The 16,192-nt window shown below is 46.5% G+C and overlaps 1 protein-coding gene across 4 annotated transcripts in view; it reads right to left on the bottom strand.

Annotated features, from left to right (window-relative positions):
• Positions 1-16,192, bottom strand: part of Tubgcp2 (tubulin gamma complex associated protein 2) — a 24,918-nt gene continuing 8,726 nt past the window's right edge. For 3 of the 4 annotated variants that reach the window (XM_036198193.1, XM_036198208.1, XM_036198201.1), the window contains 14 exons: positions 15,065-15,224; positions 11,811-12,018; positions 11,173-11,372; positions 10,529-10,718; positions 9,683-9,828; positions 8,999-9,179; positions 8,517-8,697; positions 5,728-5,900; positions 5,299-5,427; positions 3,431-3,551; positions 2,949-3,092; positions 2,148-2,276; positions 802-965; positions 1-167 (listed from right to left, as the gene is read on the bottom strand). In XM_036198193.1, the coding sequence (XP_036054086.1) occupies positions 32-167; positions 802-965; positions 2,148-2,276; positions 2,949-3,092; positions 3,431-3,551; positions 5,299-5,427; positions 5,728-5,900; positions 8,517-8,697; positions 8,999-9,179; positions 9,683-9,828; positions 10,529-10,718; positions 11,173-11,372; positions 11,811-12,018; positions 15,065-15,224 (2,262 nt within the window). In that variant the 3' untranslated portion in view covers positions 1-31. The remainder of the gene's footprint in view (positions 168-801; positions 966-2,147; positions 2,277-2,948; positions 3,093-3,430; positions 3,552-5,298; positions 5,428-5,727; positions 5,901-8,516; positions 8,698-8,998; positions 9,180-9,682; positions 9,829-10,528; positions 10,719-11,172; positions 11,373-11,810; positions 12,019-15,064; positions 15,225-16,192) is intronic. The other variant, XM_036198215.1, reaches the window with a different exon arrangement.

Below are 16,192 nucleotides of genomic sequence, written 5' to 3' on the forward strand. Positions count from 1 at the left end.
CACGTTCCAGGAAGACATTTAAAAAGTGAGCTCATTGTGCAGGGATGGCCACCCTGGGTGTTGGTGCTGGGGGCCCCCTTGGGACAGGCACTTGGGGGGCAGCCTTCTGACTCCTCTCTGCAGACAGACGTTCCAGGCGTTCAGCATAGAAACCATTGAAATCCAGCCTTTAGGGGATAGAAAGGAGAGTTAGGGAAACTCTAGGATAGAGCAGAGTCCAGCCTAAGCTGAGAAGATACACAGGATCTGCCATGGGTTGTCCATGTGGCAACCCCACTTCTCCCAATCATGTAAAGGTCAGTGAGACACAACCCAGGGCCTCTTCCAGGCAGAGGGAGGGGCATGCTCTATCTGCCAGTACATGGGTACACTAGCAAGTCTCAACCCTGGTGGACTCTACTGAACACCATGGGTTAGGGGTCCCATCACCCAGCATCTCCTGGCAATGGGAGTCTGAGGCTACCCCAGGCTTTGGAAGCCTGGCAATGACTTTCAGTGCTAGTGTTGACCCTAGAAACTAGGGTATTATAGGGTGGCACAGGGTGCTAGATGGTCCCAATGTCCAAACTAGCACTTTTCAAAGGGCAATTGAGGGATGATACCCAATTCCTGGATGAAGTCAGAGACCCTTCCTATCCCAATGATAAGCAAACATCCCCTCACTAGAGTATTCACAGCTGGCCCCTCTTCCTTCTTTGGCCTTTGCCCGGATTGGGGTGCCTGCTGCTGGGGGCTATGGGGAGCAAGGGCTACAGTAAAAGCAGATGGCAGAGCTAGGCTTCAAAGTCAGGTGTTACTTACCTGGAGATGACGCTGGCCATGCCATGTTCACAGTCACTGGTGCTGTAGACACTTAATCGGGCCAGCAAATCAAGAAGATGGGCAGAAAAGTTTTTGTCAAAGTTATTGATGGTGGCCTCCAAACCAGGGGCCAGCTGAGGAGTATCCACATGCTCGGACAGGTGCTGGAAACAAGCCGCAGGAAGCTCAGTAGTGGTTACCAGGTAGGTACTCAGCCTCTCAGCAAGCTACAAAGATGTTCTTCCCCTTTTTGTTTCTTTGTTTTTTTAGTTTTGAGACAGACTGTTGCTACCATAGCTCATCGTGGCTTGTAATTCCCCTACCACAGCCTCCTGAGTGCAGGGATTACAGGCATGTGCCACCACTTCTGGGTCTCTTTTTTGGAGACAATCTCATGTTGTCCAGGCTGGCCTTGAACTCACCTTGAATGCCTGATCCTCCTGCCTCTACCTTCCAATGTTGGGATTGCAGGTATATACAATCATACTCAGCCTCCCTAGTTTTTTGATGAAAAGTTGTGATGCTTCTATGTTATAAAAGATGGGAAGTTGGGGCATCAGAACACAGCAAATGGAGAAACACTTAGGGTAGCAGGCCCAGCACACTGGGGCTTCTCCAGTCTCAGTATCAAGAACCAACAGCGAGGTACTATGTGCTCTCTGTAGGTCTGATTTCAGAACTAGTGTGCTTACTCGTGGCCATTAAGTTGCAAGGAGGATAGACCTTATTTCCTATTGTCCATGGCTTCTGACCCTCACATGCTCCTAGACCATCTCCCATTTGCTAACACGTGACCACAAATCCTAAAGGCTGCATAGGTCATCTGCATCAGCTGACTGTTCTAATCAGAATATGCACTAAACACTGATTGCAGCCAAGCAAAGCTCTGAGCTCTAGGACAGCCAGGCCTACTCCACACAATACCGTTGTATAGACGGCTTTGCCACACCCTGGAGTCCAGATGTCTAGAGGCTCAGTGTTGAGAAGAGGAAAGACTCTAGTGGATGTGTTTCCAACCTAACTGCAGGACCTGTTTTTCCCCATCACATGGGTGACAGCCAGGAAAGGACGATAAATGGTTATGTGTTTTCTTTTTTTGTTTGTTTGTTTGACTGTTTTGTTTTTGAGACAGGTCTGGTCTCAAACTAGTTATGGAGCTGAAGCTGGTTCTGAACAAGTGGTCCTCCTGTCTCCACTTTCTAAGTGCTGGGATTCCAGGTATATGCTACCACACCCGGCTTTATATTGGTCTTCTTTAAGGTTTTCTTTTCTTAAGTTTACAGTGATAATACTGTCACAGCTGACTAGGAAGAGGGTCTTTCTGGACAAACTCCAAAGCCACATACCTTCCTGGTAGGCTCTTTCCGGGGGCGATCTTCAATCCGTTCAGTCTCTGTGGGTGGCCCCTGCACACTACCCTGCTCCAGTGTCAGCCGGCCTAGCTCACTGTCCAGTTTCATGCTCTGTGTAAATTTCTAAGGGTGGGCCACGAGGAAAGGTTATGTTTAGTTCCAGATACGGTGCTCCATAGGAGACAGTGGGTATCTAAAGGTACACACTACCCAACCCAGAGACACAGGGACACAAAGCTGTAGACAGGATGTTAGTTCTCAGCATTTGCAAGTCTACATTTCTCAATGATTATCAATTAATTTTCATAAAATCATAGTTGTTTCATGTTTTCTTATATGGGAATTAACATGGGCCCTAAACATCTAAGGATCGGGCTTCACAGCCTTGTCTCCTCTATAACGCATCAACACCTACATCTCTACCTCCTGTCTGTTCCAAAGTGCTGCCTGAAAAGCACCTGGCTCCAAGTGTCCTCCAGCCCAGAGACCAGGCTACTCTTCTGTCATCTGATATTTTTGGCATTATTTTGGACAACTGCTTGTGACAAGTTTGACCAAACTTAATACTCACTTTGACAAATGAAATGCAAAGGCATTCAGAAGAAGCCTAAGACAGAGACCAGTACCAGGGATACTTCAAGAAATAAGGCAGGGCCCCTAGAAAGCTTCATAGCCAGAATGGGATGGATTGGCCATAAAGACCAGGAGCTCTGCAAGGGCAAAAGTTGTGGGACAGAGCAGAATTCGGCAACAGCCTAGACATTAAACATTCCCATGTTGCCTCCTTGTCCTCACCTGCATACAATTGGTAAACATGACGCACACAGACATGAGCTTGGAGAAAACCTTCAGCAGCTCAGGGTTGGTCAGCATGCAGTCCTTCAGGCAGTTGTCAAGGAAACTTGTGTGGTGGCCAAGGACATCATCAATGTTGGAAGCCTGCAAACAAAGGCCTGAGACTTCCCTGAAGATACTGTGCATGTAGTTTTCAGTTCTGCTTGGTACACTACTGCTTGTACATTTCTATTGTCTCAGTAGGTCTGTGACCTCTTAGAAACTACTTGTCTCTATCCCTTCTTTCTCTGTCTCCTCTCTCATGCCCCATGTTGGAAGGAAGCCCTATCTGCACATGAGAAGGAAGCAAGCAGATGTGAGACTGCGGACATTTTTGTGGCCGCCATGACACCTGGCTAGCACATGATGGCGCTATAAAATGGACTTTGGCTGGGAAAGAGCCTTTCAGATGCTACGTATATTTCTGTAGAAGAGAAACTCACAGATTTCAGGTTTTTTTCAAGGATGTGCCAGGTCGGTTCCATCACTTCAAACATCATATAGTACTGAATATTCTGGACAAAGTTGAGCATCCGCTGCCGCAAAGTGAAAGCACCAGCAAACCTGAGTGCATAAACCACAGTTACTGAGGAGGAACCGCAGCATCATCACAAAGTACATACAATACATAGTGATGGCTCCTGCCCCCAACTGCAGAGGAGACTCACTCTCATGACCCTAGCTCTCATGTGCTCAGAGTTCAGACACAGGAACAAAGGACATTAACATGGAAGATGCCTCAGTGCTAAAGTCTGAGGACACTCATTTCTGGCTTCATTGGGATATCAAGTAAATATCCTACTCAGCACAACTCTTACTCCCCTGCATCCTGAAAAGACAGTGCAACTAGCCATACCATGGAGACAGAGCAGGATCTATAGCTAACTAAGACACTCAGAGCAGGTGTGGAGGTTTGGATGACATGTTCTAAGTTGGTGGCTGTGTATGGAGGCTTAGGATGTGCAGCCTTGTTGGAAGTATGTTACTGGGGGGTTGTCTTTGAGATTTCAAAAGACTAGTACCATTAGAGACCTCTCATGGTCTCCTGCTTTCAATTCAAGCTATGAGTACTTAGCTATTGTACCAGCTGCCATTTCTGCCTGCTTGCTGCCATGCTCCCCACCATAGTGGTGGGGGACTCTTACCCTTTTGGAACCATAAGCCCAAAATAGACTCTTTCATAAATTGTTTTGGTCATGGTGTTTGATCATAGCAGAAGAAAAGTAGCTAAGACATCAGATAGGTGGTATAATACCAAAAACTACCACCATGGCTGGCTCCACACACTTGTTTTTCCAGGATGGTTTCTTTTTTTTTCCAGACTTCTTTTTAATTATGTATATATGTGTTATGTATGTGGTATCCCCACATGAGTGCAAATGCCCACAGAGCCCAGAAGAGGATCTTGGAGCTGGAGTTACAGGGCTGTCCCAATATGGGTGCTGGGAACAGAACTCTGGTCCTCTGTAAGAGCATTATACACTCTTAACCCCTGAGCCACTGCTCCAGCTTCTTGAGGCAAATTCTGGGTTTTTTTGTTTTGTTTTTCCAATATAGGGTTTCTCTGTGTAGCTCTGGTTGTCCTGAAACTCACTCTGTAGACCAGGCTGGCCTTGAACTCAGAGATCCACCTACCTCTGCCTCCCTGGTGCTGGGACTAAAGGTGTGTGCCACTACTGTCCATCATCCTGAGGCAAATTCTTTTTTTTTTTTTTTTTCTTTTTTTCTTTTTGAAGACAGGGTTTCTCTATGTATTTCTGGCTCTCCTGAACTTCCTTTGTAGACCAGGCTGGCCTCAAACTCAGAGAGATCCATTTGCCTCTGCCTCCTGAGTGTTGGTTAGATTAAAGGCATGTGCCACCATGGTGTGGCCTCAGGCAAATTCTTAAGAAATTTTGAGAGCCAGGCAGATCTCTGTGAGTTCAAGGCCAGCCTGGTCTATAGAGTGAGATCCAGGACAGGCACCAAATCTACACAGAGAAACCCTGGCTCGAAAAACCAAAAGAAATCTTATCCTTAACTTTCCTTCCAACATTAGCTAGCTCCACACACTAGTGTACAAAAGGTTGGTTACCAGAGCACTTCCCAGCACTTGTTACTCTATGTACTCAAGAAGAGGGAATGCAGGGATGGGCTTGTGTGATGCAGACAGAGCCTGAAGTCAAGTCTATGAGGATGTAGACAGTGAGTATGTAGCTAGTGGGAAAGTCAGGAAAACAGGTAAGCTACAAGTGACTTTCAAACAAAGTTTTCCAAGACCTAAAAAGCAGAGCCATTCTTAGAGTGACATGGAGGGCAAAACAGGACACACCACTTGGCAGAGTGTAGCGCGTACTGCTTGGCAGTCTTGTTGCTGATCCAGACACTGCAGAGCTGCCGCTCCACGTGCTTGCAGTAGAACATGTGCCGGAAGAGCATCTGGTAGCGGGTGAGCGCCTTCCTGCAAAGAGGGGCATGTTAGGAACCTGGGCAAGGCAGTCTGTGCTTCTGACTGTCTGCAGGCTGGCACCAACAGACAGCAAGAACAATCCAGCATCCTGCAGCATGAGGCTGCACAAGCAGGCAGTTCTGACTCCTACCCAAGCCTGTACTGAGCTGGAAAAGCAACTAAGTTTCTTAAATACTATTAGAGGTTAAATATCAACTGTAAAGCCTTAACTAAAAAGTTAGGTCAGACGGGGTACAGCTCAGTGGTATGCACTTGCTTGACCACAATAGGCCTGGGTCACGAAGACCTTACCTATTGATAATCAGGGACAAGGGCCACTTGACCATGTAGTCAAAGGAGAAGGCCTCCAGACCACTCAGTGTGAGCTCCGTGGGGTCAGCATGAGTCATTGCCTTCTCCTGCTTGGTCTCGATGGCCAGAACCCGCAAAAGCTGAGTGATGAGGTCATGAGGCATCAGGTCAATCTTGGGGAAAAAAGAAAAGGACTGATGCATACAAATTGTCTTAACCTTTACTTACCCCTGAATGGAGTTGGAAACGCAAGCAGTTTCTTAAATACTATTAGAAGTTAACCACCTACTGATAATCCTTAATTAATAAGTTAGGTTAGATCCAGGGACAGAGGCCCATGTCTTTAATCTCAGCACTTGGGAGGCAGAGACAGACAGATCTCTGTGACTTCAATGATATCCTGGACTACATAGAAAATCCCAAGACAGGGCTATGCTGAGACCCTGTCTCCAAAAGAAAAGTTAGGTTGGGATATATGTAGTACACTGGTGAGCACTCACCTGCCATGTGTGAGGTCCTAGGTTCTGTCTATAGCACCACACAGTAAAAATTAAATCAAAACACCTACCAAGAGGAAGAGGAAATACAGGAAGCTTCCTTTTTAAGCACTTTTTGTGTATATGTGAGTATCTCTATGTGTATGTGTGTATGTATAACATGTGAACATCTAGTGCCTGTGAAGGCGAGAAGAAGGCACCAGATCCACCGGAACTAAAGAAACAGGCTGTTCAGTGAGTGCTGTGTAAGCCATGAAGTGCAAGGCAGTAAGCAGCATTCCTCTCTGACCTCTGCATCAGCACCTGCCTTCAGGGTCCTCTTTGTTTGAATTCCTGCTCTGACTTCCCTCAGTGATGGAGTGTGATGTAGAACTATAAGCTGAAATAAACCTGTCCCTGCAAGTTGCTTTTGGTCATGGTGTTTATCATAGCAATAGAAACCTAAGATAAATCCAAATCACTGAACCATCTCTCCAGGCCTAAAATAACATTTTAAATGTTTTTGATGTTGTTGTTATAAATGAGAAACCATAGTGGAAACTGAATAAATCTTAGGAGTGAAGACTTTTTATTTTACCTGTGAAGATGAAGCATTCTCGGTGAGTAATAATGACAGTTATTATTATGGACAAACAGTACTGTCTACAACATTAATTATTAAAATACTTATTAAGAGCCAACCACATGCCAGTGTGACACAGGTTCCTGTAAGACATGAATAACATATAAATATAAATAAAATATAAAAGACAAGAAAAAGACAACACACAAAGAATAAAGGAAGAAAAACACAAACAGCTCATGAACAAATCAAGTGCTCACCATCTCCTAACAGTCATGAAAATGTGGACCACTCTAATCCTGCTTGTCAAAGTAACACAGATGGGGACATCAGGTAAGCAGACACGTGACTCTCATTTGCCCCATGGCCAGCATCTGAGATGGCTCTTGTGTGGTTCACCTGGATGATCAGGCCACAGACTGTCACTAGGACTGTACCCCATAAAATTATTCCTGTACCTAACAAGAGATCCAGAAATATATGAAGTGAAGAAAAGCAGAATTGCAAGGAAAAATGAAGCTCTATGAGAACAATGGAGACTGAGGCCCACTCTCAGTAATAGAAGCAAGTCACCTGGACAGCACTAAGAACCATCCAAGACCTGCAAAGCAGAGGAAGAACCCATGTGGAATCCCAAGACACACCGTGACACTTGACTACTGATACTACATAAAGCATGCTCTTCAAGCTGAAGTAAAACTAAGTAACGGTGCTGGAAATATGGCTTAGTGGTTAAGAGCACTGGCTCTTCTTCCAGAGGACCCAGGTTCAATTCCCAGCACCCACATGGTGGCCCACAACTGTCTGTAACTCCAGGTCCAGGGGATTGGATGCTCTCTTCTAGACACACATGCAGGCAAAACACCCACACATATAAAATAAACAAAATTTAAAAAACAAAAAAATCCTAAGGAAAAGGAGAAACACTGAAAATTAACAAATAAGTGGAAATTAAACAAAATGAATCACTAATGAAGGAATCATGAGGAAATTACAGAATCTCTTGAAACAAATGAAAACAAAGCATGCTAAAATAGCCTAACTTCAAAACACAAGAAAATAAGAACAGAATCTAAGTCCAAAGCTAACAAAAACAAGTTAACAGAAACAAAGAATAGAAAGGGAGAAAAGTACTAAAACCAAGATTGAGTTCTTACAAACATCAATGGAACTGACAAGCTTTCTCCCTACACGAGGGAGAAAAAAGACTCGAACCACTGGACTCAGAGATGACAAGTGGAGCTCTTCCTGCCAGCTTCCTACACCCTAAGAGCTCTCTGCACTGCATGACAGCAAACACAACACCCTGTTGATGGTGACAGAAATGTACAGGTGTCCAGAAAGACTCTGGAAGCAGAAGTTATGAAAGACCTTGACCACCATGATATGGAGACTTGATGCAGTATCTCCCAGAAAAAAAGAGCCCAGGTACAGAACTCAAGTAACTTACCCACTCCCCAAACCTAAGAACACAAAGAGGAAGCATGCATCTCCACACACTCTGTGAGGTGAGATGAACCTTATCTGACACAGGTGCGGACCAAACCCACAAGAAAAGTACACACCGGTGTCCCTTGTGAGACCAGACACAAAGCCAAACAAAATGCTTACAAGCCAGTGTTCTCTGAAATAAGGGTGAACACACAGTGGGACACCTTGACTGGGCCCTGTTATTTGCTCACTCCAATGTCTCAGAAGCCATGTGACATGATGGCTAACACTGCACTCACCTTGAGGTCATCTTTGAAGGGGTCAGTGTTGGCAGTGCTCATTCGCAGGGCCAGCTCCAACAGAGCCTCCAGGCGTGTGGGTGTTATGTCCTCTACTGGCTTCCTGAGCTCCTCCTCAGTAAGGTCCATGAAGTGCACGAAGAAGTCCCCCTGGTCCATCAGGAAGTAGCGCTTGATGGACCTGTGCCGGGGGCGGGGGGGGGGGGGGGGAATTGTTGAGCACATACCCTGACCCCAGCCTTCAACATATAAGGTAGAGGCTTGGCAGCTCTCAGTGGGACATGGAACTACTGCTCAGGGATGGCAGGGGAGAGGCTGACAGCAAGGAGCTGAGAGACTTGTTGGCTTGGACAGTATAGAGAACTAAGACCCTGCCACCTCACACTGGGGTCTGTGCAGAAACAAACAAACAAACAATCAAACAAAAGTTGCTAAGAGGAACGTTCTACTCTCAGCCATATGAATAGGAAGTGAAGTTCAACCTCAGATGGGCCACCAGCTCCTTCTCCTCCATGAGGAAGTCCAGCAGCACCTTGCTGGCATAGTTGAATGCCTTCTCAATCTGTTCCACATATGCCCGCTCTTTGAGTGTGTAGATGATCTCTTTGGCTACAGGACAGGTGACATCATGACCACATTCTCTGACCACATTTAGATATTTTCCTGGAGAAAAAAGAGGAAGGTGGATTCAGTATCATTGTACATGTTGTGTCTTAGTCCTGGACCTCTGTAACACCAGTCACACATGAGGTAGTGGGCCAAACATGAGGTAGAATTTGTTTCCTGTCACTGAAAAGATTGTGCAATAGTGACTTGCATGGCTCTTCAGAACTATACTTCACGGGAAGGATTTTGAAAAACCTTGAGAGTTAGGTTGCTAAATCATCTCCTAGTCCTTTCTGACTCTGCTCAGCTCTGAGAGCACAGCATACACGACAAAGGCCTCGAGGACTTGCCTAATATCTCCATCAGGCCCTAACCTGAATAAAGAAACTAAAAGATGCAGCTGGCCTGGGAGGTGTGAGTTCCTCATGGCTTTTCCTGCTATATGATGGAGTTTTAGATATTAAAACCCCAGGTAGAAAGCTATGTTTAAGACAGACAGCTTCCTCATCAGGGGGCAGAGGGGCTGGAAGGCTGTAGAGAGAGATCCAAGCAGTAGTCACCTGTGCTGAGGATCTTGCCCGCCACCTTCTGCAGGAAGGATGGGATCTGCTGCGGCAGCACAGTGTAGCGCTGGTCCCAGTACTTGTCATTGTAGTCCTCCTGGATCTTCTCCTTCCGCAGCTCATGCTCCTCCACCATGAACTCACTGCAAGTCACACAGTGTCTCAGGGCACTCCAGGACAAGGCTGGCCAACTCTGAGGGGGCCACATACTTCCAGAAACAGCATGCACAACCACTGCACTGTGAGTTGATAACCCTAGCCTCACTTGGGAGCAGGGGTCTACTTTGAGGCAAAGCTAGGTGACTTCTTCCTTACTCTTCCAATATGGACAAAGGATGGACACAGAATGATTTCTCCTGCGTGTGTGGGTGCGTGTGTCACCAACAGAACCAGACCCTTTCTTTACATAGAGTGTTAAGAACCATTTGCCTGTAGTCAGATGGAAACTGCATTCCTTACCACACTGGATTCTTTAATTTGGCCCCTCAGTAAAGAAACACAAGGCCCACTCTGTGGTAGAATACATGCAAGGCCTGGGTTTCATGCCTAGCACAAGAGAAGAGAGTTCTCTGTGAGCTAGTCATTTGCTTACAGTCACAGGCATCCTGCTCAAGTGGCACACACAACCACATAGAGGCCGTAAGGACATGGGCTCCAGATTTAGACACCAATGTTCCTTATTCAACAGGATGAAGCCACTGAATGGCAGCTGAGGGAGTGACACACTCCCTCAGCTCCAAGATGACTACTGTGTTGAGGACTTGTATCTGGAATGTCCCTTCTCAGAGGCTACCACACAGTGGAGAGTCCAAGTGAAAGGTGTCTGGCACACATAGGTCCTACCTGTATGGGTCATGAATGATGCCCCTGTAGATCCACTTCTCCAGGATCTCAAAGTAGGGTGCACTGGCCGCCTTGGTCAGATAGAGGCAAAGCTCTTGTGCCTGGCTGTCCCCTGTGTAGTTGAAGCTCCTATCATGGAGAAGGCTCAGCGTCGACCCGCCCACACACTCGCCTTTATCCACTGAGGTGGCTGTGGGCAGAAAGGGGTGGCTCACTACCCAGATGTCCATGCACCCCTGGCAGGCAGGCAGGCAGGACCCCTACCAAGACACCATGCTCAGATGCTAATGCTACAGTTGCTAGTGAGGCCTATCCAGAAAAGCTCCCGGCCTGATATGGTGGCACACACCCAAATCTCAGCACTCAGGAAGCTGAAGCAAGATGACTGAAAATTAGAGGCCAATGTGGACTACACAGTTGAGTTTGCTACCAACCCAGAATACAGGAGAGCCTGACTCAAAAAACAAGAAAAATACTCTGGAGCTTTCCTTCCATAGTTCACTAAAACAAGATGTGGCAAGGGCTTTGCCTCACCACCCTGCCACCAGAGAGTGAAATATGAATGGCCACCCACAGCCAGAATGGTCTGCCATGCACTGCCTTAGGAGCCCTCCACCTGCAGCACCTCCACCAGCAGTCCGCACCAAGAGAGGCAAGGATGTCGACGGTACGCATGGCTGGCTGGATGTAGAACCAGAGCTTCTGCAGTGACAGGAGGCCCTGCCTGTGCAGCTGTTCCAGTTGTGTGACCAGGATCAGGTATTCCTTGACCAGGGTCCTCATGGCAGCAGCCAAGGCATGGTTCACCTGCCCATATTCGAATGAAGACTTCTCCTCAATGAACCTACAGCAAAGATACATGGAACATCCTGGGGAAGAGCTAAATTTCCAAATACAAGTTGAGCCCATTCCAAGTTCCCTTCTTACCCAAGAAGCAAATTACTCACTCCAGTACTTATAGCAATAGGAATCTGTGGCATTAAGAGTTAAACTGAGCCAGGTGGTGGTGGCGCATGCCTTTAATCCCAGCACTTGGGAGGCAGAGCCAGGCAGATCTCTGTGAGTTTGAGGCCAGCCTGGTCTACAGAGTGAGATCCAGGACAGGCACCAAAAACTACACAAAGAAACCCTGTCTTGAAAAAAAACCATAAGAGTTAAACTGAGTCAGGATAGGGATTGGTGACACGCAGGCTCTTCAAAATTTGTTAGGAAGGAGGGAGAATCACAAGCCAGGGAAGGACCTGTTTCATTAGGGAGGTGGCTGGACATACTAGGGACCCACCTGGTTACAGTAGAGTAGCTGGCAGCCACAGGGAGGATTCTGTTTACCAGCTCCCGGATGGACAGGTCCAGATTGGGGTCCACAAGGAAGGTACGGTTCTGCCTCCCAGCCAAGGGCTGAGCAGTGATGTACCTGCCATCCACACCCACAAGCACATAGAGCAGATCTTCCACCACTGCTGATTCCTGGGAGGCCAAGGGCAGTGTACCTGCAAGGCAGAGGTAACACTAGACTAAGGCTCCCCATGCCACTGGCTCCACAATCTTATTTACCAAAATTCTCTGTAACCTCCTGGACACAGATGGATAGAAAAAGGAAATGGTATGGTCTGAATATGAACATACTCCACAGGTTGTGTTGAATGTTTGATCTCCAGTTGGTAGCTCCAATGGTAGGTGTGGAGATCTCAGGACACAGTACTTAGTTATAGGAAGAAGGACACTGGGGGTGTATCTTTGAAGGTTATACAGGATGCCCAGCTCTTTCCTTAATCTGCTTCCTGTCCACAAAATGAACAGACTTTCCACCACACACTCCTGATGAACAGCCTTTCCACCCAGGGCCTTGGTGCTTGCTAAGCAAGCGCTCTACCACTGAGCTAAATCCCCAGCCCTTTAGATGGGTTTTACAGTGACCATTGGGAGTCAAAAATAAGTAAAATAAAATACAGAGCATGAAGGCTTAAAATATTGCAGTTTGATCAGAAAAGCCCATGTAGGATTGTAGCTAAAGTAGACATGGTTTCTGAAGAGATCAGTACCATTAAAAAGAAGCCAATCAAAAAAAAGAAGCCGCCAATTAAAGAGTGTCTCCAAGACACAAAAGGACTGATGCACATATGAACTCACAGACTGTGGCAGCATGCACAAGACCTGCACAGATTGAAACAAGACAGGCTCCCAGCACTGAGAGGGAAATGAACACAAAATCCCACCCCTAGCCAAGAAGCAATTTGCAATTGACATTTGCTGGAGAATGAATTTTCTCCAATGGAATGGTTATATCAACCACAAGGCAGGCCCCATGCCCAGGACTAGATGGACAACACAAAACTGACTTCATGAGTCATTTCATGGGCATTTTGTTTTGTTATTTTTGTTTCATTGGTCTTTTGCTTGTTTTGATTTTGTTTTAAAAGTGAGAAAAAGAACATAAAGTTGGGTGGGTGGGGAGGTGAGAGGACCTGGAAAGTGTTTGGGGAGAGGAAACATAATCAAAATATATTGTATGTCAAAAAGGCTCTCTGTGTAGCTGCCTTCCAGCTCCGAGATGACATCTAGCTTAGATCCATGCCTTTGAATTCCAAGTTCCATTGCTCACTTTACTCCACTGGCTTTCTCTTGACCAGTAAAACCACAATGCTAATCTCCATGGCTGGTGACAGTCTGTCTGTGTTTGGCAGGATCCTCTAAGAACAGCTGGCCCTCTGTAGAGGTTATTTCTCATCCTACCATGCCTGGTTCACTGGCAGCATGAGTCCTCAGCAGTGAGAGCAGGGAGCAAGTGGTGCCCCAGTACTCCTGTCATGACTGAAATGCTGTGAATCACCATGCTTACTCAAAGGACTACCAGTAGCTCTTCCATGCTAAGCATGAGTCTGGCAGATACTCTTCTGCTTCTAATCAACACATGTGCCAGCCCCGTCCTCCTATCAACATGCCTGAAGAGGGAAAAAATACCAAACAAAATTGAACCAGCATCATACACCGTATTAAGGGCGACAAGGAAGGACAAAGAACAATGGGCAAGTATTGCCAGATCTTCAGCTGCACTCTGAAGGAGCAAACACCCTGAGGTAGTAGACCTGGCTTATCCAACTGGTATGCGAGGCCTGAGTGAAAAATGGAGCTAAAGGGCCAGAAGGGGCCGGCCTGGTCAAACTGTCAGGGTTTCTGTGTGTGTGTGTGGGTGGATCCAGGGTTGTCACGACAGGCTTACCCAAGACTCAGGCCTTGTACTGAAAGTGGGCTCTAGTTATGCCTATAGTTATATGTACAGGAACTACAGGAAGGGGAGGAAGATGAGGTTATCAGATCCATGCCCCTGCATGATGTCATAGCCACCAGGATTAAGGTAATGAAACAGAAAACTGGTTCCTGGGACACACTTATTGAATTTCAATGTTCAACAGCTGTAGGTGTGAGTACACCACTGGGGACGTGGCAGGTACAGCAACAGAGTGGGAATAGGTGACATAAAGTTTACCCACCATTTGGAAGGGGAGATGGAGGCGACAGGTCCAGGACTAAACCCCAAGGAGCACAGGCAATGGGAGAAGACAGAGGAGCTCACTGGAAAAACTAGCTGGAAGGGCACAGAGCTGGGACAACTGGAGAAGTGTTGATTCACGATGCTAAGTATTGCTGAAGAGAGTGAAATCCAACAGGAATGAGTCCTGAGGGACACACAAATATGCAGAATACCAGCTAAACCCACAGTCTGCAGAAAGGTAAGGTCTAAGGTTGAGGCTCTGCCAGGGACAGTGACTATGCTGACTACAGGGGTCCATGTGTAGACAGGAAAGCAGACAGGAAGAAGATACCTCTACCAGGTGATGGGACAGGTGACAATTAGGTAAATACCAACACTGCAAACAAGAAGTTCATGACATCAAGCCAGCTTTCTCTACCTTCCCACTAACTTTCAGCAGAATATGTCTGCTTGGGGACAGGAGAAAACACTGTTATTTGTCCAACAGCCCTATAAGATATTTCTAAGGGTGACAGCAGACCTCTGCACCAACACCACACAGAACTCATGAGCGGTGGCAAGGCACACTACTCCATGTTCCTCTTGAACTGGGGCTGTCATCAAAGGGGCAAGATACCACATGTATGTTATGCCAGTGCACAAAATTTCATATTTCGATCTGAAAAAACATTGTAGGATTGCATGCAGCCCATGGTATGCCAACACACACATCTCAGATTGCCAAGAACCTGCCCTGTAACACCAGTGCTATTAAGTAGACACAACTTTGAAGGCCTTTGTGAGCACAGTGCTAATATTTGATGGAATCTGTGGTAATCACAAATCACTTCAGAAAAAGGTGTCCTCCTGGTCCTCGTACCAGCCCATCTGTGCACAGCCTGGGAGGCCAGCTTCTGACAGTCCCAAAGATCTGGCAGGAGGAATGCAGAACAACCACTTCAAGTCCTCTGGGCTTCAGTGTGACACCCATAATTTCTCAGCCTGCTGCAGCATATGTAAGCAGGGAGAAATTCTCAGGTGTCAGAAAGATATCCATCACATACCTATAGGCAAAGCTGTGTCTGAGCTTAAGCCCGAACCAATCAGGAAATCTCCAGCCAGTGTTGGCCTCTCATATACCCACGCTGGGAAGACCGGGAGGGGCTGGCCTGAATTTTTTTTGTTCTGTTTGTCTCGAAGCATCTTTCTTGTAAGTTCCAGAGACTAGTAAGGACATTTTAAAAAACAAAAAGAAAAATATACCATAGTGCAAACAAAACTAAGATATCTATGGAAATTAACACATTTTTGAAATAGAAAAAGTCCATTGTTTTAGAACACAGACATTTGATCTTACTTAAAAAGGAGACATATTTCTATCTGCCCATCACAATATCTGGGTCTAGGAACAAGAGAGCTAGGCCCCGGAAAGTCTCTCTCTGTCCATCAAGGAGTCCATAGGTGTCAGGGCGTCAGCTATGGGGACCATGCATTTTACCACAGAGCTGTTTCAGATCAGGACACAAGGCAGGAAGTCTAAACTGATTTTCTTAGCAGGGACTAGGTCTAACACCACTTGCTGAGTTAAGACTCGGGAGTCAGCAACTGACATACATCCTTGCCATGTGAAGACAGCCCACCACAAAGGCTAGATTCTAGGCCATGCACAGAGCACTGGCCTTCCTGGGAGACTAAGAACGCTAGGCAACTTTTGGAAGCACCAATTGTAGGTCACACAGGGTGAGTGGTATGGGGGCAAAGTGACAATTGGCATGGGGATATGCCTAAAAGACTTTGCTGTGTCCTCTGTGCTCAGCACACAGAAGGGAGGCTGGGGCTGTGAAAAGAGGTCTGAGGGTCTCAAAGGTAGGCATGTGGTGGCTATAAGAGGACACTGGAAACTCACAAAAAACCCAGTGAGAGGCAGAATAAATCCAAGCAGCAGCAAGTACCATGGAAAAAAATAACCTAGAGGAAATAACTGGTAATTTAAAAAGTACTACCTTGTTAGAAATTGTCACATATTCCAGTAGGGAACCGTAGCTGGTTCTGGCTCAGATGCACTGCAGGTGGACTTGGTCAGACCTTCACTGCATTGTTTACTCTTATGGGTCAGAATTATGACTACAGAACACAATCCAGCCTTAGCCTCACTTACGGCACATTATTTTTTACTAAGAATAGAAATATCT

This window comes from Onychomys torridus, chromosome 1 (genome assembly GCF_903995425.1).
Source record: "Onychomys torridus chromosome 1, mOncTor1.1, whole genome shotgun sequence".
Taxonomy (NCBI): Eukaryota; Metazoa; Chordata; class Mammalia; order Rodentia; family Cricetidae; genus Onychomys; species Onychomys torridus.